At 44.2% G+C, this 25,633-nt stretch overlaps 1 protein-coding gene across 1 annotated transcript in view; it reads left to right on the top strand.

Moving 5' to 3' along the window:
• The window catches only part of LOC138275422 (STE20-like serine/threonine-protein kinase), a 158,387-nt gene that overhangs the window by 85,325 nt on the left and 47,429 nt on the right, over nucleotides 1–25,633 (top strand). The window contains 1 exon segment of the mRNA XM_069219079.1: nucleotides 3,125–3,249. Coding sequence (XP_069075180.1) covers nucleotides 3,125–3,249 — 125 coding nt within the window.

Below are 25,633 nucleotides of genomic sequence, written 5' to 3'. Positions count from 1 at the left end.
AACAAAAAACTTATGGTGGATGCCCAGTGTATTATTTTTAACAGCTCTGGTTTTTCATAGTTTTTAATACATGGTCAACACCACATACTGTCACAAAACACTACCTTGTGGATGTTCTCACACTCCAACAAGCCAATTGTAGGTCATGCTGTGCTGCAAACACTCTTGCAGACAACTGCAACTTCTACAGACTAGCCACCCACCGCTTTCTAGAGGGAGTGCTTTACAGGCTGTGCAGAGCATGTGTATTTACAGCCACACGTGCCTTTGAAAGGAATATGCTACTTACCTTGTAGGCATCTGTTCATGGCATGTAGTGCTGTAGATTCACATGCGCCCTCCCTCCTTCCCGGATGCCTGTGGCCATTGCCATTACTATACCCTTGTATACATTTGTACATGTGTATTTATACACTGCATGGTCATCTTCTTTTTTTCTATACTTTCTGTCACTCCTTTTTCACTTGCCCGCGGGAAAACAATCTGACAAAGGTGCCAATGTGCAATATCAGAGAAGCAAAACAACTTGCACCACTATGGACCCAGCACTAGATGGCAGGAGTATGCAGAGCATGTGAATCTACAGCTCTACATGCCACAAACACATCCCTACAGGAGAAGTAGCATATTTCTTACCATACGTAAAGCCCCCCCTTGCTGCGCACGTTCTTTGACTGTGCACGGCGGAACACAGCAGCAAACCTCTCACAAGCAGCCAACCCCACACTGCTCACGGCCTATTGCCATGCACAGGGGGTTGAAAGCAGGGCCTGGACTGTGGCTAGGTCCATTAACTATCCCACCCAGAGCCAGCATCATTCCATGTTATTACTACCCAGAAGCGGCAGGCCAAATAGGTGGCGCTTGTAGGTGATTTGCCGCAACTTCATACTCTGCAGCAATTACAAAGGAGATCCATGGACTCTGCTCTCGGGCCAGGGGGCAACAGGAAATAACCCACTGTCTTGGATAGGAACTACAGAAGAAATTGCACTCTAATAATTCCAGGATGCATTCATCTCCATCAAGGATTTCAGATCATTTTTCAATGTTGTACAGAAAACACACTGTTCATCAGCCTGGAAAATGGCAGGTCCCTGAGTCCTGTAATGGCTGCCAGCAACATTTTTCTCATGTTGCTGGCAGCCAGTTAAAGCCCTCACTCTCTGCTTGACCCTGAATCCCGCAGAAAAAAGGCTCCGTAGGCCAATCTGAGCACTATGGGGGTGATTCTAATTCTGGCGGGCGGCGGAGGCCGCCCGCCAGAATTCCGCCCCCATTATACCGCTCCGCGGTCAGAAGACCGCGGAGGGTATTATGAGTTTTTCCCTGGGCTGGCGGGCGGTCTCCAAAAGACCGCCCACCAGCCCAGGGAAAAACTCCCTTCCCACGAGGATGCCGGCTCGTAATCGAGCCGGCGGAGTGGGAAGGTGCGACGGGTGCAGTGGCACCCGTCGCGTATTTCAGTGTCTGCAAGGCAGACACTGAAATACCTTGCGGGGCCCTCTTACGGGGGCCCCTGCCGTGCCCATGCCATTGGCATGGGCACGGCAGGGGCCCCCAGGGGCCCCGCGACCCCCCCTACCGCCATCCTGTTCATGGCGGCTTTCCCGCCATGAACAGGATGGCGGTAGGGGGGGTCAGAATCCTCATGGCTGCGGAGCGCGCTCCGCAGCCATGGAGGATTCAAACGAGCAGCGGAAAGTCAGCGGGAGACCGCTGACTTTCCGCTTCTGACCGCGGCTGAACCGCCGCGGTCAGAATGCTCGTTGGAGCACCGCCAGCCTGTTGGCGGTGCTCCTGTGGTCGGTGGCCCTGGCGGCCACCGGCCGCCAGGGTCAGAATGACCCCCTATGTTTTTAAATTAGCACTTCCACAAGACTCTCTCTGGCTTCTTGCAGACCCATCTGTCCAGATGTACAGTAATTTATTTACCTACATTTCTCAAAAACTACTGAACAGTTGTACACCAAATCACAAATAGGATAACCTGTGGGTCAAGATCTAGCTTCCTGCCAAATTTGGTGTAATTCTGTTAAGCAGTTTTTGCTGTAGCTCTGCCTAAAGAAGTCTATGGAAAAAGCATGTGGATTTTGCATTTTTGAACCCCCCCTTTTTCGCAGCCCCCACTTGATGGATCGCCCTGAAACTGTCCATGTACAAACTAGTCGCAAAGTATCACCTCCGAGATTTGTCAAATGGGGCTAGAGTCATTAGCAACACACAAAAATTATTTTCCTACAGAGCAGCTGACCTAACCACAGCTACCCTACCCTCCCTCTTTTTATAATTTTTTTGTTGTCCAACCTCTGACAAGGGACTACTTCTCTGAGTCATGTAAGGGCTGGCTGAAACATTTTTCCACATGTTACAGGGAGCAAAATGGCCTGTGAGTTTAAAAATAAATAAAAAGGTTAGTTAAGGCATTGTGTCAAAATGCCAGCTTTGAAAAGGCTATTTCCCTTACCAGCTAGACTGTGCCTTTCCTGTACATGGGCATTCTGCTCCTGTACAAAGGGGAACTTACAAAGAGGTGGAACTGTTCCGGCGGTGTCTGTGACAGTGTTCATTGTCGAAAGGAAGTGGATTTGAACACCACCCAGAGGCACAATTTACCATTTTGATTTAATTGAAGGATGGTGAAACAAATATTTTTCTTATTTTTCACTGCGGTGATGTACACATCTATTAAGAGTTGAGGGTGCTTATTAAGAGTTTTTAACTTAACAGGTAGGAATGTGTGCATCTAGAAATTAATGATACTACAGAGAATATTAATTCCTTGCTTTGTTTGGATGTTGCTTCAAATTACAAGTTTTGTTGCTTGAACTGAGAATAACTACGAAATTCAGAGTTTGTACAGGGATTTCTGCAGTTTTCCCCAATTTATTGTTCACTTCTTTTCCTGATGAAATATCCATGTATGAACCCAGGAGGTGCGGACACTTCAGCAACTCTTGTAACCCCCGACTCACACTGAAATTACAGTTTCCTCCTGAAGCAGGGTATCCTCCAACACATAAGGGATACCAAAATGTGTTGATCTATTCTCACAATAAGATTTATGTTACCAGCCACAAATAATTTACTTAATATCAAGTGTGTATGCTTATTTTGCTTGTAGCCCGAGAAGCTGCAATTTGGGAGTTAGAAGAACGACATTTGCAGGAGAAACACCAGCTGCTCAAACAACAACTTAAAGATCAATACTTCATGCAAAGGCACCAGCTCCTTAAAAGACATGAAAAGGTATGTGAAATATGGTGCTACAGTCGTCTTCCTTTTTGCCAACCTTGTGTGTATGGCAGTATGCACTAGTATTACCCTAACTGATTCAGAGCGATTCACTACTTCTGTAGAGTTTCATCTGAAGTGTCAACTTTGGTCAACTCAAGAAATGCAAATTTTTCTTCAGCCACCTCCTTGTTTTCTTGAGACTAATTTTTTGTAGCTAAAATACAATAAAGTATGCTCCCCAATTCAAGGTCTTACTAACACATATGTTCATGTCTAAGTGTAAGAGAAATGTCAAATTATATTCACCTTGTAAACACACACCTCCTATTACGCTTGTCTAATTGTATGTAGTTGTTTTCATTGTGATTTAATTATTCATTCCCTTAACCCGTTATTCATTTTGTTAAGGCTTTCATTTTAAAATAATCGACAGCATCGTGTCAGCAGTAGATGCAGTGAAATTCACAACTTTATTTTTGTGTAAGTCTTATTGGTATCCATTGTTCTTTCGATATCCCAATGGTTTGTAGGCACACTTCTTTTCTTTATTTAGTTTAAGCTGTACAGCATAAATAAGGTGCCCAAGGAGCTAGTTTGCACTGTGTCTGGTTGCTCTTGTAGTGGGCACAAAGGTACTTGTCCAAAATATTTTTGAATGTAAGAAAACCCCGAGCTGCATTGACTGTTATCCTCATTGTAATATAATTGAGGTACAAATTATTACACTGTTTATGGTGCATGAGAATTTGTCACACACTGTGAGATGCAGGCCTGTTGGAAAATAACCCACTGTCCAGGCTACTGAATTTAACAGACTTAATTTAGCCTTTCCAGATCCCCTATCTCAGGCTAGCTGAACAAGGCTATCTTTGAAGAAAATGTGTGCGGTGTAATAAGTAACACCCCTACCAAGCAAGAGTATCATTAAGAACTAAAGATCATAATGGTACACACCAGGGTTAGTTAAAAAGAGAGGTGTTTGCTAAACAGAATATTTCAAAAACAGTAACAATGGGATTAAGTGATCAAACATCATAGAAAAAATGTAACTGATAAAAGGAATTGGAGATAACTGAAAATGGCTAAAAAGCGATAACTCTTTATTCAAGATTCTTTCTAGGGGATAACTATGCACTAAGATTTTTCTTTAAGGAAGAAACAGACAGTTTTGCATGAAATTGCAAAATGATTTTTCCTACTTGGCCTCTGTCCTAATATTGGAGAGGTAGGGCATGCTAGTTGATAACAGACCTAGAACAAAGAGCTGCTCCTCTTACAGAAGTGTCAGTGCAGGACAGGTTGGTGGCTATCTCAGTGAAAGTTTTAATCTGTTTGTCTCAAATATTATTATAGAGAGGATACTCGTTTGATTAGTATTGCTTGTGGAGGTGTAGGCTTCGTGCACACTCTTGCCTTAAATATTGATATATAAAACACGTAAGGTCAATATAATGACATTCAGTGATCCCGGCTGTTAGAAATGGGGTCTCTAGTTGGCAGTCGGTTTGCACCCTCTCCAAAAAGGGACCCTCACTCTAGTTAGGATAAGGGAGATACCCAGCTCAGCTGACCCCCTGCTCATCCCCTTGGTAGCTTGGCACAGGCAGTCAGGCTTATCTCAGAAGCAATGTGTAAAGCATTTGCACATAACATTCAGTAATACTGTGAAAACACTACAAAAGGACACCACACCCGTTTTAGAAAAATAGCCGATAGTTATCTGTGTAAAACAAGACCGAAACAAGAAAAATCCAACATACATTAATAATTTTTAAAGCATTAACTTAAACATCCATTTCCTTGAAGTCAATAGCTCCGTCTGGGGTTATCACAGTGTCGTGAACAACAAATTCAACATTTCAACCAGCCGTGGCGTCACTGGCCAGCTACAGTGTTGGGAAGACCCGCAAACAGTACCTTGGAAATGTAGGGCGTTGTGATCCCCACAATGACATCTGGAGTGTGGTGTCGCTGGTGTCCGTTCCGGAGGTCGGTGCAGGGGTCATCGGGCCCTTGAAGTCACACACATTGCAGATCGAACTCCGGGCTGATGAGGAAGCCAGGATCGCTGGTCTGGATGACGTTGGGCCTGCGGTGCAAAACGGTACGATGCAACGTGTGGTGCCCACAGGTCACGGTGAAGGTAGCGGTTCGGTGACTGTGTCGGTGAGACCAGGGCCGCGGTGTGACGTACGGTGTTTCCAGGTAACTATGCAGGCAGCGGCAGCGTTGTTGTTGCTGAAAAGCTGTTGTGAGTAGGTCCAAGGCGGCAGTGCAGAGCGCGGCAGGCTCCTTGCGGTGCCCACGGGTGGCGGTTCAGACAGGGGTGTCTGTTGACCATGGAGTTGATGGTGTTGGTGGACTGGAACTGTGGTGTTGGATGGGACGGTGCTTCGTGTAGCTCACAAGCGGTGTCCTCAGGCCACAGTGCAGGCAGCGGCGTTGGTGTCAACGTGGAGCAGCATCGTCAGTGATGCCAAGGCTGCGGTGTGAACAAGGCGTTGCGCAGTCTGGGGCCCACAGGTCACGGTGCAAGCAGCGGCTCCTTGACCGCATCAGGTGGCGGCGTCAGTGAGACCAGGGGTGCGGTGCGAAATAGGGCACATCTCCTTATGATGTTGTCAGGTCACAGTGCAGTCAGGTGGCTGTGTTGACGGTATCACAGTGATTTGTTGTCTGTTGCAGCACAAAACATACAGTTCCCAGTACTGTAGGCAGATGAAGCTGAAGTGTTTGCTATCCTGAGACTTCCAACAGGAGGCAAGCTCTACTCCAAACCCTTGGAAAAGACTCACAAGCAGGAGCAAGGCAGAAGCAGCAACTGCAGACCAACCCAGCAAAGCACACACAGCAAAGAGATCAGTACTCCTCCTCCAGCTCTCCTTGGCAAAGGTTCTTCTTGATCCAGAAGTGGTCTCAGAATCTGGGGTTTTGGGCCCACTACTTTTACCCAGTTCTGCCTTTGAAGTAGGCAAACTTCAAAGGAAAAACTCTGCTGTTGACAAGATCCTGCCTTGCCCAGGCCTGGCCCCAGGCACACACCACGGTGTTGGAGACTACATTGTGTGAGGATAGGCACAGCCCTTTCAGGTGTAAGTTTTGGCTCCTCCCTCTCTACTCTAGCCCCAGCGACTCATCGGGATATGCAGGCTACACCCCAGCTCCCTTTGTGTCACTGTTTAGAGGGAATTCACAACAGGCCATCTGTCAGTCTGACCCAAGTGTGGAATACACAAGCAAGCCTCTGCCTCATGACTGAATGGTTTAAGCAAGAAAAGGTCCACTTTCTAAAAGTGGCATTTTCAAGCAGACAATTTAAAGACCACCTTTATAAGACAATATGTTTTTAAATTGTGAGTTCAGAGACCCCAAACTCCAAATCTCAGTCTACTTCCAAAGGGAAACTGCACTTAAACGTTATTTAAAGTCAGCCCCCATGTTAACCTATGAGAGAGAGATAGGCCTTGCAACAGTGAAAACCAAATTTGGCAGTATTTCACTGTCAGGACATGCTAAACACATCAGTACATGTCCCACCTTTAACATTCACTGCACCCTGCCCATGGGGCTACCTAGGGCCTATCTTAGGGGTGCCTTATATGTAGTAAAAGGAACGGTTTGGGCCTGGCAAGTGTGTACACTTGCCAAGTCGAATTCGCAGTTTAAAACTGCACATACAGACACTGCAGTGGCAGGTCTGAGACATGTTCACAGAGCTACTCTATGTGGGTGGCACAATCTGTGCTGCAGGCCAATTATGAATAACTCAATCATCATACAATTTACAGAGGGAGCACTTGCAGAGACAATAAGCCAGCAAAAACAAATCTGAAAAAATAGGAGGAAGAAGGCAAAACGTTTTGGATTACCCTGTAAAAAGGGCCATTTCCAAAACCCACATACTTGTAAGAAGTGTGGTGTTTCCGCACAGCGATATGAAATGACTTGGGGACGTGGGTCAATGAACACCTATTTCGTTTTGAAATGCCAAACATTGTAAGTGAAGAAATTCCCAATCTGATAGTCAACTAGCCGCACATTCCTTATCTTAGAAATCTCCCCAGGTGCCATACTGGATTTGGAAAAAATCTTCAGCAGTACCTGTGCGCATCAGTAGAGAGTGTTGTCCGACTCCGTATTAACATCATCCTATGGACATGACATCGGCAGAGTCCATATAATCCCGCCTCTGATGCGCTGATGTCATTTTCTAATTTTCCTTGCAGCAACGCAGATCCAGAGAAGCAGTTACCTCTAGACATTTTTGGCCCTTCCCTTTTGGCGTTTTTGACCCTGGAACAGTGTTAATACCTCCTTGCTTTAAGCCTTCTGTGTCCTGTGCTCGACAAATGTCAGTCACGGACCCCCATACTGTTTGTATGTGGTGCTTAGGCACTGACACCGAAGATTGCGACACCTGACAACAGTTGAGGCCTAAGGCGTTATGGAAGCTGCTGAAGCTCCTGGTGGCGCGGGCGTCGCAGTCTTCACAGGACCCTCAGACATGTCAAAGTGCTTATTCTTCCACAGCTCATCCTGGTGACCGTTCTAGGAGTCGCTCACCTACGGATCCTTTGAAGTCTCCAGATCCTGCGACATCTCACAGTAAGCTTCACCTGTGATCGAAGTCGCATCCTCCTCTGGCTTCAATGCCCCAGTGCGGCTCCACTGTTCCTCTGAGGAAGAGTCTGCCTTGGAGTCAACGCTGTGTTTCCCACTTTATCCAACGCTGGGGCAACTCTGGTCCAGATGTGGGACTATTACTTGTCCTTGCATGCCGTTTATAGGCCTACCCCTCCTTTTGGAGCGCCTTCTGGCACTAAGGAGGTGGCGAGAGTCCTGACGGGATCCTCTCTGGTGGCTTTGTCCTCGGTGCCCGTTGGACCCTTTGACTCCGATTCTGGAGTTAGATCGGTGCTGATGCACAGCCTCCTATTGCTTCATTTTTCCACACCTGTTAGTTTCCTTACAACTCCAATTCTGGCATCCAGTTCTGACTTTCCGACTTCAGCGGTGATGGCACCTGCAACTTCTTTAGGGGCTAGTTCTGCTCCAGCAGGCATGTTAAAGCAGTTGTCGGAAGAGTTACATTTGCAACTTCCTACTGTGCTATTGTCCATGGACCCTTTGCTTGATGTCTTATATCCTGACCAGTCTTCTGTGTAGCCGGTCTTTCGTTATTTGTGAGGCTCTTTATGATGTCCTAATGGGAGTTTGGACCCAACCAGTTTGCGCTCCACCTGTGGAGCGCTCTACCTCACATAGACACAAGCCAGCCCCAGAGGATCTGCCTTGCCTCCGGAGGCATCCAACTACTGAAAGCTTTGTGGTGCAAACTGCTTTGGCTGCACACAGTTTTAAGTAGGTTCCTCCTGTCCTGCCTCAGTGAGAAGCCAGAAAGCTGGACGCTTTTGGTTGTCAGATTTTTGCTTCATCTAGTTCTGCCTTGGGTTCAGTCAATACTTTGTGTCCTTGCTCGCTTCATCCACGTTTTGGGGGACTCATTAGAGCACATTTTGTCTTCTCTGACTGATGAGGCTAGAAATGCTGTAACACCTTTGTATGGGATTGTCAGCAGTCTACCAAGCTTAGTATCAGATGTGGTATGGATACCACATATTTTGTTGGAAGGATTATGTCTTCTTCTGTAGCTCTGCGAAGAAGGGCATGGTTGCGTTCCTCTTATTTCTGAGAAGCTGTGCAGGCATATTTACTTGGGACCTCCTTTTTTAGCATGCATGCCGACTAGGCTTTACTCCGCTGTAGAGATGCACATGGTGGAACTTAAGGCCACTTCGTGGTACAGTCTTCCTCTGGCTTGGTTCCTTTGTTCAAGGGCAGTTGTATTTTTTTCCCCTGTTGAGTTTTTTTTTTCTTTTTTTTTTTTTACCGCCTTTACAGTGGTGTGCTTCTTGTTTATAGTGTGACACCCGCTGTGGTGTTCGTTCTCCTCGCAGGTGTTATTCGTCTTATGTTCTAGCACTCAAGGTGGTGCTCCTGAATTGCAGGCGTTGTGTTTCTATTTACCACTATAGTGGACAGTTTTCCTTATTCTTCTGACCCTGTTTGAGTCCAGCTCCTCTAAAAAAGGGGGGTTCTGTTGTACTCTGCTGGCAGGTGGGTTGTCTGAGTGATTGTGCTCTCTATGGGGTTCTTCCTTGTGTTGGAGTCATTTTCAGTCCCTACTGTTCGGAGCAATTGGTGTGGGCTTTTGGCCATTCTTATGAGTACGTGTTCCCTACTGGGAGCTTGCTAAGTGCTTCTTATGGAAGTCGTTTAGTTCCTTGTGTCAATAAGGATTCTACTGCTGTTTTTTTTTTATTTTATTTTTTACAGATGTCCTTTCCCATTGGTGCAGTGGGAGATGGCTTTCTGCCTATTCTTAATGGTCTGCTTCCATTGGTGATGTAGGTACCTCTTCTATTCCAAGTGCCCCTCTTCTGTCTATTATATGTGACAAGTAGGGAGCATAATCTGTCTTTCTTATGAGGGCACTAGTTTCAAAACCTTTGATTTGTTTTCACATGTTCTATTGTTTGGCCTTGTGCCACATACATCTTTCTTTTTCTTCATGGTCATCTTCGTCGTCCTTCTGATTTTGTGTGTGTGTGTTAGATGGCATGTGTGGCAATTGTCTGCCTGTTGTCAGTGTGTTTGACTGTGTTCACTGGGATCCTGCTAACCAGGACCCCAGTGGTTATGCTCTCTCCTGTAAATGTTGGTAACTGTACTCTTTCTTCTGACATTTGGCATACTGGTACCCCCATGTAAGTCCCTAGTATATGGTACATAGGAGCATAGGGCATTGGGGTACCAGGGGATCCCTAGGGTCTGCAGCATGTATTATACCACCCGTAGGGAGTCCATGCAAAGTGTTCTGCAGGTGGGAGAGCAACCTCACTGACCTGGTCAGTGAACTGTTCTGCCTCAGTGTAGCTCCTCCAGTAAGTGCAGCCCGTGTCTGTTGAACTCTGACCTCGGTCAGAAGTTCGAGGCCCTCCTCCACCCACAGGCTCCTGCCTGTGCCTCATCCCTGGTGTCTAGTGGAAGAGTTTTGCTGTTCTTCTAGGTTGCCCACCGGCCCTCAGCCTCTTTTTCTCTGTCTTCTCCTTTCCGTGCTTTTCTGCTTGCTGCATTGTGCTCTTGCGCTTTCTGTGCTTTTTCTATCGTATTCCTCTCTTCATATGCTTTTTACTCTCATGTTCCTATTTTTCTCGCATTCTTTCTCATTTCTCTTTCACTCTTTTTCCCAACTTTCACTCTTCCCTCTCCCTGCAGCTGCTGCCCCCCACAGCCCCACCCCCTTTTTCGCACCGTTTTTCCCACTCCCGCCTCCCAGCTGTCCTCTCCTCCCCCTCTCCCTACTTAATGGCGGCCGCTGGCACGCCAAAGGCAAGCCCATCCGCGCCCATGACCAGGACCCCCTGGACCTCCCACCCGCCTCCTCTACATGCCAGCAGCACTCCACGCACTCAATCCAGGAGGCAACAACAACTGCAAGCCCTCATCACCGGCAACACCGACAGACCCTTCGGCTGCCTCCGCTGCTGCCAATCGTTCACCACCACCAAGACCTTTGACCTGGCACAACCCACCTGCAACAACACACCCACACCGAAAATCCTGAAATAAATCCTCCTCAACATCCGCTTCCTCCACAAACACGCTACGGAAATATGGGACCTCCTTGACCGCACCATCCCAGATGTCGCATTCCTCGCCGAAACCTGGAGACCAACACCACTTCTGGCCCAGACATTTCCATTCCACAAGGATACAAGATCACCTGGAAAGACCACTCCAGCCACCTGGGGGGGAGGGGTTGAAATCACCATCGTCCACAAGTCTAACTCCGAAGACCCCACAACCCTGATATGCAGACTTCACGAGGCTAGCATCTGAGACAAGGCCCTCGACTGGATCTGATCTTTCCTCCTTAATGAGTAACACCTCCCCCACCAGACCCCACACTTACCACTTGCGGAGTTCCCAAGGGATCCTATCTCAGCCCAATGCTGTTTAACATCTACATTGCCCCTCTAGCCGCTGTCATCAGAAACTATGGGCTCAACATCGTCTCCTACGCTGATGACACCCAACTCATCCTCTCCCTATCCAATGAACCCAAGACAGCCAGACACAATTTCCGCAAAGGCATGGGAGCAGTCGCCAACTGGATGAAAAGCAGCTGCCTACAACTCAACGCAGACAAAACTGAAGTACTCATTATGGGCCCTCAACTAGACGCATGGAACAACTCCTGGTGGCCCCCCACCCTCGGAGGCCTGCCCGCAACCTCGGAATAATCCTGGACTCCAAACTCAGCGTGGACCGCCAAATCAACTCAGTCGCACCCACCTGCTTCTGCACCCTTCGCCTCCTATGCAAGACGTTCAAACGGATCTCCCTCGAACACAGATACGGGGAAGTCATAGCTAGGGCAGTTGCATTTCATAATGTAACAATGCACACAGATCCTATTGAGGATGACTTTCTGTTTGGCACCCTTGTCACAACACTTGAAAAAGTCAGTTCCTGCCAATGCTCCCAGGCATGCTTAGGCATGTGGATGAGATCTTCAAGAAGCCAGTATGAGCTCGTGTTACAGGCCTGATGGTAGCCAATCCTGGTCAGGGCTTCAAATTTGCCAATTTCAAACACTTCATGCCAATGTTCAAGACATGCCAATTTACAAGCCGACGCCCGTTTCGGTGAGTGAAGAAAAATATAAATACACCTTCATCAGGACTTTATGATTCAGTATAATTGGCATACGTACATCTTGTAATCTGCCTATCAAAGAAACATCAAAATTATTCATTACAATTCTTTGCATAGGGGGAAGGCTCGAATCATGTCAGATTTGCAACCAGACCAACTCAAGTGATTTAATTGAGAAAAAACACCGATAAAGTGCCCAAGATCAAAATCTATAAAACCAATGCTTAATAAAGGTAAATAAATCTAAAGATCCAAGGAAAGCACCATTAGTGTCCAGCAAAATACTAGATAAAGTGCAGAAATAGAATCACCTATAGCCTAAAAGTGTTGGATTACCACCGAGAGAATCTAGTCAAGAATAGTAAAAGACTAGTTTGTTTATATTAAAATAAGATAAAATACCTTAGATATGAAAGAACTTAGATATCCCTTACAGGCTGGATTAAACACTCTCCAACTTCAAATTTGTAGTCCAAAATGAAGGACTAACACATGGATATAGCTAAATGAAGCTATGCTTTCTCACTCTAAAAGCAAACATAATGAAATCATTAGCTTGCACAGGGCAGAAAAGTCCACAGGATAGAAAAGAAAAAATCTGCTCATATGTACAATCGCTAACTACAGACTTACCTACAAGTTCACATGGTTTAAAAAACGTAATCCACAGGGGAAACCCACAAGGATACCAAACTGGTAGGGAACAACTTTCTAACTGCAAGGGAACAGGGGGGAGTCATGAGCCAGATAGAAATGACACAATCCAGACGGTATAAAATAATTCAATCCACAAAGGTTCAGCAAAGCTAGCCTACCAGTATCAGCAGGATCCAGGACATATGACCAGCACAATGATCTCTCGAGGAGCAATAACCCGTACTTCCCCAGCTGCCTCCTATTTAAACCAAATCACCACAGGTGATGCGATGAACATAGAAACAGGCCAGTAGGGGCCATCTAAGGAAATGGTCAAACATGCACCATCTTAGAACCGTCAAAACAGCATGAAATATGCCAAAATCTACAGAGAATAAGAGGTACAATCAAACTGTAGAGTCATAGCCATATAGTAGTGGCAAAAGGAAATAACCAAAAATAAAAAATATAAAAAATAATGGCCAATTCTAAATCAAACCAAAGAGTAGATATCACTTACCAGCACGCCCAAAACAGTGGGCGCCATCTTGGAACGTCAAAGTACAGGGTACTCAATGTCCCAAGGGTAGGCACAAAATGGGTTAGTAAAATACAGTACGTATCGTGTATATAATACAAATCGATAACACAAGGTTTTATAAGAAAGAACCGAAAACAGTTTTATCGTATAAAGTGAAGAATTCACTTCAAAGTAAGATAAAGGGCCACTACAGGAGAGCACAAAGCAACCCTGTGGTAGGCACCTAGAAAATTATTGACCCCTCAGGCAATCCTGTACATAAATACTCAGATGGCATTGCTTCAAGGGAGATCTTCGTTCAGGCCATTCTCATATGTGTTTAAAGAAAAAATCCAAAACACTTCTTTCTTTTTCCTTTGTTTTTCAGGGTCCACATCGTTTCTTGTCAGTACTTTCTCAAGAATAATCCACTTGATATCTACCTCCTTGTGGTTTAAAGATAACCAATGAGCAACTAGGGGGGCGTTGATCTTTTGTGTCCTAATCGCAGATTTATGTTCCGATAGCCTAGTTCTAAATTCCCTGGAGGTCTCACCTATATATCCCAGGGTGCAGGGGCAAATAATCAAGTAAATTAAATTTTTAGAACTACAATTAGTCATGTCCATAAATGGGATAGTCTTGTCATTGAATGTAAACTCTTTTGCAACAATGGCTGAGTCACAGGCGTGGCATTGGCCACATTTGTAATTGCCCATTACTGGATTAGATCCTGTTAGTGACTTTTGGCCAAAAGTAGATACAAAATTGGTAGCTGATTTCACCAAATGGTTCCGTAGGTTTTTGTTCCTCCTGAAAGCGAACAATGGTTTTTCAAGTTTATCCGCTTCAGTATTGGAATTCAAAATGTGCCATTATTTGTTAATAATACCCCTGATTTGATTATTCAGGGTAGAATGGTGAATCACACAGGCTAGCCGGTCACTGGTCTTGCATCGTTGTTTTGAAAACAGGGCCTCACGGTTGTAAAACTTGGCTCTTTTTAAGGAATCTTTGATGGTTCTAATCGGATAACCTCTCTGCTCAAATTTGCACGTAAGATCTGCAGCATGTTTCAAAAAGTCTGCCATGCTGGTGCAATTTCTCCTGAGGCTCAGGAATTGTGAAAAAGGAATAGACTGCTTCTGGTTACGGGGATGGAAACTATCAAAGTGAAGCAGCGTGTTCCTAGCCGTGGGTTTAGTGTATAGGGTCATAAGCAAGTGCCCTTGATAGTGTTTGATATACACATCCAGGAATTCAACCAAATGATGGTCGTATTTAATCGTAAATCTGAGGTTGCTGTCACACAGATTGAGCCAACTGTAAAATTCTAGTAGTTGGTCTTCACTGCCTTTCCAAATGAAGAAAACATCATCAATAAATCTACTCCAGGCCTGCACATTCTCATAGAAAGGGGCCATTTCGTTGTAAATGAACTTGTCCTCGAATGCTCCCACATATAGGTTCGCCACACTAGGTGCACAGGCAGCACCCATACTGACTCCTTTGATTTGATGATACATTTTGCCATTAAAATCAAAGTAGTTATTAAATAGTACAGTTTCCAAACATTTCAGAATGAAACTCAATGCTGGATCATCTCCCGTCTGTTTAGATATAGTGCTACAACATCAATGGCTTCTTGCTGGGGTATATTCGTATATAAAGACTCAAGGTCAATGGTCACCAGATATTCCCCATCAGGTCTATATTGCAGGCCCTCGATCTTAGAAATGAAGTGGCCTGTGTCTCTGATGTAAGATGGTAAAAGGGCTACCATCGGTTTCAGAAAGGTATCAACGTACTTTGACAATGGCTCAATGGCCGAGCCTATGGTGGATACAATCGGACGCATAGGTGGATTACTGGCGTCCTTGTGAATCTTAGATAGACCATAGATAATCGGGATTCTAGTATGGACTGGAGTCAAAAAATCAAATTCTTTCTTACAAATAACGCCCGCTTCTAATGCTTCTAGATTCGTAGTTTTGATTGATCTCTTCAATTTGATTTCAGGGTGGCCTGGTATAGATTTATAAAAGACCGGACACTGCAACATGTTTTCCATATTGTCCATATACAAATTGGTGTCTAGAATAGCTATACCACCCCCTTTATCACATGGTTTAACAGTGATAGTCCTGGTATTTTTAAGACGATGACTGCCTCCACCTTCTACCGCTACACACCACTCCTGCAGAGGGAAGACTTCAAAATTTTTACCTACAATGGGCAGACACCACCACGAGCAGAGGTTTATTTCCATTATCTGAAATAATTACTGTTTGGAGCTCATTTCCACTCCACCAAACATACCCCCTCACACTCAAAACACTTTCACAAGAACATCTCACGCTTCTCAAAGAGGAAGCACAGTCTCTTATCCTCAATGGAGCCATAGAGCAAGTCCTGTTAAAACATCAAGGTTCTGGAGTATACTTTCTTATACCCAACAAAGACGGTTCACTCAGGCCAATTCTAGATCTCAGACCACTAAACCAGTACATTTTATCAGAGTATTTCCATATGGTCACTCTTCAAGATGTCGTTCCCCTTTTCCAACATGGTGATTTTATGACAGCGTTAGTTCTAAAAGACGCCTACTTTCACTTTACCATCCATCTAGCACACAGCAAATATCTCAGATTTGTGGTGGCAGTAAAACATTACCAGTTCAAGGTCTTACCCTTTGGGGTTACAACTTCTCCTAGAGTATTCACCAAGTGCCTTGCAGTAGTTGCTGTACACCGCAGAAGAGAACACATTCATATCTTCCCTTACTTGGACGACTGGCTTATCAAAGCCAGCACCTTACAACAATGTCAACATCATACTCCACTCACAATCAATCTCTTATACACTCTGGGATTCACAATCGGTTATCTCAAATCCCATCTCTAACCGCTTCAAATGCAACCTTATCTAGGTGCCATTCTCAATACACAGTTAGGGCTAGCCTTCCCCAGCCCAGCCTGTTTTCAAACTTTTCACTCATTGATTCCTCAGTTAACAGAAAACCAGTCATGCACAGTAAGGACTTTCATGCGCCTGCTAGGGATGATGGCAGTCTGTATTGCCATCGTACCCCATGACAGACTTCACATGCATCCCCTTCAACACTGTCTGTCTCGTCAATGGTCTCAGGCACAGGGTCAACTGGAAGACCTAGTGTTGTTGGACAGCCAAGCTCATCGGTCTCTTCAGTGGTGGAATACCACAAACCTCATCAAAAGGCAGCCCTTTCTCAATCCTGTGCCTCAGGTCATTGTTACTACAGATGCTTCACAGACCGGTTGGGAAGCTCATCTCCACAGCCTCAGTGCAAGGCCTATGGAATATCACTCAACAGTCCTTACACATCAATCACCTGCAATTTCATGCAGTCTTTATGTAATGAAGATGTTCCTTCCACACTTCCCACGCAAAGTAGTGCTAGTACATACAGACACAACGACTGCCATGTGCTGTCTTCAAAAACAGGAGGGGACACGTTCATCTCAGCTGTCCCATCTTGCACAGACTATGTAAATGGGCAATTCATCACCACATTCGCATAGTGTCACTGTATCTCACAGAAATGGACCATCAATTGGCAGACCTACTCAGCAGGATGCATCGACAAGTCCACGAATGGGAACTCCACCCACAAGTCCTACAACAGTACTTTCTAAAGTGGGAAACACCTCAAATAGACCTATTCGCCACCGCTCAAAACACCAGAACTTAGCATCCAGCTACCATCACCCTAAATCCAAGGGCAATGCCCTATGTATGAGTTGGTCAGGGATATTTGCTTATGCTTTTCCGCCTCTTCCACTCATTCCTTTCCTAGTTTGGAAACCCAAACAATCTTCCCTCACCGTGATACGTGTAGCTCCAACGTGGGCTTGCCAGCCATGGTTCACAACACTTCTGTTTCTCTCACTAGTTCCACACCTGAAGCTCCCCATCAGGCCAGACCTTCTAACACAGAATCAAGGACAAATAAGACATCCAGAACCCAAGTCACTAAACCTAGCAATATGGCCCCTGCGGTCATAGAAGTTGGATATTTACAACTACCGCAAAAATGTATAGACATTCTTAAAAAAGCGCGTAGACCCACATCTAGACAATATTATGCAGCAAAGTGGAAACGCTTTGTCTGCTACTGCCAGCCAAAAAACATTGACCCTCTCAACGCAACTGTACAGCAGATTGTTTGTTCATTCACACATAAGCTTTATTCGGCCAACAGACCATCAAAGCGATACAATACAATACAATATAAATATAAATAAACATCATAATATCATACGAAATTTAAAAAGAATAAAATCCATGTTTGCCCGACTTAGAACAATTTCAAATCATTGTAAATAAAAGATGGGTATGCGCCATGCCGTTACTAAGAACTTGCTTACTGCATAAATTGTCACATTTGAATTATAGCTTTTTAAAATTCTCAAAGCTAAAACATATTTCCTTAAGTTCAATTCCCGACAGATTTTGCGAATCCATTTAAACCTTGGGGTTGAGTAAGCGGGACAAAAATAAATAAAATGTTCTACTGTTTCAGAAGAAGTGCCACATGCAGGTCAAATATCAGAGCTTAACTTAGGTCCCCATCTGCTCGTCAGGGCCTTCAAAGCTAATGTTCCGAATCGAAATCTGGCATACAGACTTTTGCCTAGTAAATCAGGTATTATATCTAGATATAGTTCGAACTCTGGGTACCATTTGAAATCAATAAACAAATTAGTTAAATGACCATTCGATTTTTGGGAAATGTAATTATTACATATGTGGGACCAGTAAGCTCCTTTCAGTGCTTTTACATGGGACTTCACAAGTTGCTGGGGATTCTCCCAAAAGTTCCTCAATCGCAGCGTACAAAACCAACTGGATACGTGTTTAATCCATGGGATGGACATAGAGTTAGGGCTTTTTAACAATTCTAATAAAGAAGACTTATATATGGCCAGTTCGGGGACTATCCAAAACCTCACCCAATATAATAGAGGCCGTAAGATAATTAGGTCAGCCATTTGTTTAAACCCTAGGTCTAAAAATAGGGGGGTTAATGGGGTGCTAGTAGGGCAAGCACATAAAGCCCGTGCAAAGCTATTCTTAATTTTGGTTATCCTGCTGCTATCTGACATGCCCCAAATCTCTGCGCTGTAAACAGCAGCACCCTGTGCCTTAGCCACGTAAATCTTTACTGCTGGAGACACAACTTTCGTGATCGTATTCCTATAAAGGCGCAATATGGATGCTGCCCGATGTTGCAAAAGCCCAGCACTCTTGCCAACTTGTTCCTCCCAAAGGAGGGAATCTGTAAGTCTCACACCCAAGTAGTCAATGGAGCTAACCTGGTCCAAAATAGCTCCATCTAACCTCATAGTACATTTCTTACGAGGGCCAGAGCGAAGCTCCATCAGTTTCGTTTTCTTCGAGTTCAGCTCTAGACCAAAATTCCAGCAGAATGATTTAAATCTGTCCACAAGAATTTACAAACCCATAGGGGTTTTTGAAATCAATAGAGAATCATCCGCAAAAAGGAGAATATGGATTTTCTGATTGACTATGGTGGGAGCATCATTCTGACATGTCGTTAATTCTTGGACCACCTCGTTGATGAATAAAGAAAACAGAAATGGTGCAAGCACACATCCCTGACGGACACCTCTTTTAATGGGAAATTTGTTAGTCAATTCTCCTTGATTGCCCCATCTTACTTGCGCGTATGTGCCTTCATGCATGCGTATCAATAGATGGATAATATCGGGTGGCGCCCCTATTTGTGTAACACTCCCCAAAGCTTATCTCTTGGGACCAAATCAAAAGCAGAGCGCAGATCAACAAAAGCGACATATAAAGTTTGCTTTGCCAGGACTACGTATTTCCAGTGTAGCACGGACAACCTAAAAGCCTGGTCAACCGTGCTAACTCTAGAGCGGAACCCTGCCTGAAGCGGTGAAAGGATCTGCTGCTCCGTCACCCAGCTCAATAGTCTAACTAGCAGCTGTTTGGCAAAGATTTTTTGTAAGTTGTCGATTAAACTGACCGGTCTGTAATTGATTGGAAGATTTACATTACCCTTTTTATAGATTGGGATAATTTCTGCACCCTTCCACGTCTCAGGGATCTGTCCTCCTTTTGTGATTTTATTTGACAGTAGGTTAATATACCAGGTCCATATAGATAACTCTGATTTGTAAAGGTCGCCTGGAATTTTATCGGGACCTGGGGCTTTTTCCTGACTTCAAAGAGTTGATAGCATCTGCAGTTTCTTCTAAGGAGAAACAAATATAACTCTCAGAGTTATATAGATTCCCATCAGGTGGAGAAGTGGCAAGGTTAGCATTTGGTAAAATAAGGGGGCCTAATCCCACTTTATCGCAATCAGCAGCCCCAGTGGAGATAGTTCCTTCATAAAGGAGAGTGAAGTGCTCCACCCAGGTTCCGGGTTGGATATGGTTCCTTAGATTGGACCTACCCCCTCTCTCGTGCTTAGTCAACAGTTCCCAGAAAAGCGTATTGTTGTTTGATTTTGTAGCATCTAACAAATCCTGCCAAATAACATCTTCCCAAGTTTTCTTTGATTGTAAAATTGTCTTTTTATACATACATCTTGCTTGTTTAATCACCCCCGGGGTCCCGGCCTTCATGGCATTTTTTTGCTCAGTCTTAGCCCTCATACATACATCATTAAACCATCTACTGTTAGACGAAGCCCCGTGTTGCCGGCTTACCATGGCTGCCTTTTTATAAAAACACTTTGAAATTTGACCATCATATCTTCGTGAATATCAAGAAGTGGAATGGCTTCAGGCTCAAGGTCTTCGTAAGCTGACAAATTATCTAAAAACACTTGATAAATCTCACGTAGCAAATAGGGGTTTGACATAACTTTGGGCCACCTCACCTTTGTATTAACATTGTTTAAAATAGGGGGAGGGACCATTGATGGTTGCGTATTTGAGGTTCTACCAAAGATATTCCCAGAAAGGGTAAGCAGCAGTGGGAAGTGATCACTCTCGCACCTTGAATCTACCCTCATGTCTAGCAGCAACGGCCAGAGACGCACATCCACCAAAAAATAATCAATTACACTGGCCACAGAACCTCTTAGGAATGTCGGTGCAAGGTTTAAATCAGAAGGAGTTCGACCATTGCAAGCCCTTAGGCCAAACTTTAAGCATAATGTAGCAAGCTGTGCTGCGACACAAGAGCGTGGACGATGACTATCACCATCCAATTGTGCAATCCCCCATAATTCGTCCTCTTCCACAGTTAAATCACTAAGAAATGCAGAGGGTTCGAAAGTGCAATTTACATCCCCGGCAATAATTAAATAGGAATTAGTTTGTATAGTGTCTAAAAAGTCAGAAAGTAGAGTTAAAATATGTGATTCTGAACCTCGTGCAACAGAACGGGCATAAACATTGACAAGAGTTATGTTAAAAGTTTGTTGAAAAGAAATTTGTAAGCCCATCAAGTCGGACAATCAAATTCTAAAACCTTATAATCACATTGGAGCTTTAAATTTAAAAGAATTAGAAGTCCCCCTTTTGCACGACCGGTTGCTTTCTCTGATGGCTGTGCAGGGATATTAAAAGAGAGAAACCCATCCATACTTGATTGGCCCTCAACCCAGGTTTCTTGGAAAAGCCACACATCTTGAGACTTTATGTAGGCAACCCAGTCCACATCATCCAGTTTCCTAGCAAGGCCAGCAAGATTCCAAGTCATAATGGATAACCCATTAGTTTCTGTTGCAGTCCCATGGTTTGAGGGTAGAGCATCCTTGTAATTCGGCTCATTGACAAAGGTCTTATCTGATTTATCTATTGTGGATGCCACTAAATTATCCTGATTGACGGCTTTCTGGGCGGAAGACAGTCATACAGGACCATGATGCAAAAATACGCCTTCCTCCCTAGAGCCTCTCTCATTAACATGGGCAATGGGACCAGACACAGAAACCTGTTTTGAGTCAGTTAGATTAGAAACTAGCCTAATGCCTCCTCCTTTTAGCCCCTTGTGCTGTCCCTTGCGTGCAACAGAGTCAATAAGTTGGTCTGCCAAGAATTTGTCCAAAAACACAATCGTAATTACATCAAGATTTGACCCAGAGGGGCTCCATCTTTCAGTTTTTAGAATGTCCGAATGTATAACTGAAAGGCATCCCTGACGATTGCGTAGCCAGTGAATAACCTTATTAAGTCTAGACTCTTGGTCCTCAAAAGACCTGGATGGCAACTTTGGGAAATTAGTTAGGAAAAGAGTGTTGGCTCTATGCCTAGGACCAATACTATTTGAAAACACATCTAAAGCATTATTCATTCTTCGAGAAGAAAAAATGCAAGCTGGATCCTTAGTTAGAGGGTGAACAAATATCTTTCTATTAGTGAGAAAGGGGCTATCCCTATTCTTTGGTATATTGATAGTAGGATTTTGCCTCGTAGTGGAATGACAGTTCGATGGGGCAAGGAAGCTACCAGCAAGGTCTTCCCCGTCCCTTGTCTTATCTCCACCGAGGGGGATACTGTTGCCCCCAGTGTATTTATTTTTTGGATGGATAATGTGAGAAGATATGTTACCTTCTGCGGCCCTCCTATAAGATCCAGATCTCTGGGCATGGTAAGTTGGCCCCTCACATATATTAGCATTATATGTAGCAGAGTCGACTACCGAAATTTCACCTGCCCCTTCTGCCTCTGACTTATGACATTTGCATCCCAGTTGTTGAGCCGTATTCCCCTGGAGCAGTTTAGTTAGCTGCAATACTAGTTTCTTGACTTCATCTACTCTCTGAAGAATTAAAGGCAGGTTAGCTACACTGGCAGACGGATCAGAACACATAGCAATAGTAGTAGGAGGGGAAGTGGCAACTTCAGTAGCGATAACAGCCGTATAGGGGTCGTGGGCCTCAATCAGATCGCTTCCCTCAATCAGAAGCTCAAAGCGATTTTTACATGGAATATTAGGGGCCAACCTTATCTCAGGACTCAATGGTAGGGGTATACATTCTATTTCCTCCACGTGCAAAATCCCCTGAGTTTGTGAGGGATTAGAAGTACTGCTACAAGCCATGATGCCCTGTTGAAGTGAGGGAACAGTGGCATTAACAGTAGGTGACTTCCCTACGCAATCAGTTAAACCCCCAGAAATCGCTGATCGAACTTTCCTATTCTTGGTGAAAAACTCCTGGATCTTTTTAGGTTAGATTGTTTGTTACTGCATTTACAAAAAGCTAATTTACCTTACACTCCCATTCGGCTTCATTTAGCAGCTATCGCTGCATATTCTCAAAATAGACAGCATACATCTTTATTTAAAGTTCCAGACATTAGGGCATTTATGGAAGGACTCTGGCACCATCCTGGAACCTTAATATTGTTCCCACAAGGCTCATGGATCCCCCTTGTGAGGCACTACATTCCTGTCCTTTACAATTCCTATTGTGGAAGGTAGCTTTTCTAGTGGCTATCACTGCCCTTAGATGTGTCAGTGAGCTCCATGCTTTAACCCTGGAAGAACCATTCTTTCAGATTCACAAAGAATTAGTTCTTCGAACTAGTCTGAAATTCCTTCCAAAGATAGCTTCACAGTTTCATATCAATCTATCAATTAAACTACCAGTTTTCTTCCCCCAGCCGGACTCTGTGGCAGAAGGGGCTCTACAAACACTTGATGTAAAAAGGGCTCTTGTGTATTATATAGACAGAACCAAACAGCTCAGGTAAACTAAACCACTTTTTGTTGTATTTTCAATGCCCCACAAAGTAAACCCTGTATGAAAAGCTGGTATAGCTAGGTGGATAGCAAAGTGCATTCAAACTTGTTACACTAAAGCAACACACTGTTTACCACTCACACCTAGAGCACACTCTACTAGGAAGAAGGGTGCTTGAATGGCTTTCATAGGAAACATACCTATAGCAGATAATTGTTAAGCAGCTACATGGTCTACACCACACACCTTTTCAAAACAGTATTGTCTAGATGTACTAGAAAGGCAACAAGCTAATGTTGGCCATGCAGTAGTTAGGGCACTTTCCCAAACAATTGCAACTCATGCACACTGGCCACTGCTTTAGGGAGGGACTGCTTTTCAGTGTATGCACAGCCTTTGTATCTACAGCCACACATGGAATTAATTAGAAAATGGTAACCAGTAGACATCTGTTTCTGGCATGTAGTGCTATAGTTTCACATGCACCCTCCCTCCTCCCCAGACGCCTGCGGCAGTTACAATTGGTAATATATAATTATTGTATATACATAGATACATTGCATGGAAATCTTTCTCTTTCACTCCTTCCACACTACTTAACTCTCCCGACTGCGGAGAAAATAATCTAACAAAGGACTCGATATCCATGCACACTATCCCAGAGAGGAGAAGCCACTCGATCCCATGACTCAAAAACATTCTTTGAAGAAAAACAAGTTGTACCATTCCGAACCCAACACTAGATTTTGAGCTTATGCACAGCATGGAAATCTACAGCACTACATGCCACAAACAGATGTCTACTGGTAACATTTCCCATACATCCCACATGTGTGTGTACTTCTTCTTTGCAGTTACATAACTATAGCTCAGTGGAAGTATCTAGTGCCTCATTGGTACACAATGGCCAGGACAAGGGTTCTATCCTACCAACGGAGCAACACTTGCCTATTCTTTCCGTGCTGTTAATGTGCCTATTTATTTTTTCCCCTGCCCTGCTCTTGTAGGTCTGGGTCATCATCCATTTGTGTATGGATTCCTTTCTTTACGTTCCTGTCCCATTAGTTTTTTTTTTCCTTCCTGGGATTCTTTCCCCCTTCTGTGTGTGTCCTCGGTCATCTTTTTGAACACTATATTCAGGCATTTTATGTGCAGGATTCCAATCCCAGCATTTGCTTGTTCTTTCTATGTCAGCTGCAAGAAGTTAGTCATATTTTTTCCTTCCCAAGCTCATATTGTTTTTGTGTTTAGGACTATTGTCCATGGATATGGACATCACATTTTGGCTTGCAGACTTCTGCAGGTTCGGTATCCAAACCACATTCTGGGGGGTCGATACCAAATATAACTTATGTTTCAAAAGATTTAATTATTTGGTCCACATATTCAATCCCTTTCTTATACGCTGGTTTTCCCTCCGGAATTTTTCCACTTTTTCTGTCATTCCTTTCTTCAGCTACTTCTTTCTGTCGGCTGGATTGTCATTGTCTTACCCTTTCTATGGTTGGCATCTAATCACATGGCATTTGTCTGCCTCGTGTGGATCTTTTTCATGTATCATGAGGTTTCTGTTGGTTTTTATCAGCAGGTGGTTCTATTATCCTCTTTTAACTTTTAGTCCACTAGCATTGATTTTCCTGCTTGGCTGGCTTTTCTTTCTTGAGGGGTGTACCCTCTCTTCCCCCTCTTTTCTTTTACTCCTGTGCTGTTGATGAGCAACTATTTTTTCTTTCTAGGTTTCTCTATATAGTTAAAATTATATATGCTTCATGTCTATGTCTCTTTTTTTATATCTGCCTTTGTGTTAACCTGGCCCTATGCATATCGATAAACAGCATACGTATGGACACATCCATGTCTTTTCATCTATATCTGTGTGTATGGGTGTCTGGGCATGTATCTTCCAGACCTCCTCATTTAACCATTGTGGGGGTTATTACAACTTTGGAGGAGGTGTTAATCCGTCCCAAAAGTGACGGAAAAGTGACGGATATACCACCAGCCATATTACGAGTTCCATAGGATATAATGGACTCGTAATACAGCTGGTGGTATATCCGTCACTTTACCGTCACTTTTGGGACGGATTAACACCTCCTCCAAAGTTGTAATAACCCCCTGTATGCCATGCATATGGCAAACCTTTTGTGTTCCTGTTGACTGACTCTGTGTCACAGTTTTGTTAAACTTCTCCTCAAGTTTCCCCCTTGGGTGTTCCTGGAGATGTACATTCTGTCTTCTGAGTTATTCTCCCTTCCAGTGTTAAGCTTCCTGCTTCTTGCAGGTTTTGCTTATGCATCCTGGTGGAAGCAGCATATATGCATTGCTTCCCTTTTTTTCATATCCTCTAGGGTTACCCCTTGATGGGTGTACGATTCCTGTTATCTCAGTGACTGTTGGGGGGGATTTTGCAGCTCCTTTTTTGGGGCACTTCATATTATTTTCTTCTTGTTGTTCTCTACCAGCAGTTTAATTTTCATTGCCATACACTCTGCCCCCATGGCATTTCATATTTTCTTAAAATATTCTGTGGGTCGTCCACTGCTCTTCTGGTGAGGTGAATGCTTCTTCTCACCTTTGCCTCTCTCACATCTGGTTTACTACTCCTTTAGTTAGACCGGTTGTTTATTGCAAGACTTGGGAAGGATGTATTTGCAGACCCTTCTCCTGGGTTGAAATTGCTTTGGTATCTATATCTGCGGTAGGGAATCTGTGGCTAGTGGTCTGTATTAGATGAACAAGTTACTTACCATCGGTAATGACTTATCTGGTAGAGACATAAACTAGCCGCAGAT

Source organism: Pleurodeles waltl, unplaced genomic scaffold (genome assembly GCF_031143425.1).
Source record: "Pleurodeles waltl isolate 20211129_DDA unplaced genomic scaffold, aPleWal1.hap1.20221129 scaffold_238, whole genome shotgun sequence".
In the NCBI taxonomy this organism is placed as follows: Eukaryota; Metazoa; Chordata; class Amphibia; order Caudata; family Salamandridae; genus Pleurodeles; species Pleurodeles waltl.
Note: the sequence above shows the minus strand (reverse complement) of the source record. Positions and strands in the feature narration are given on the sequence as shown.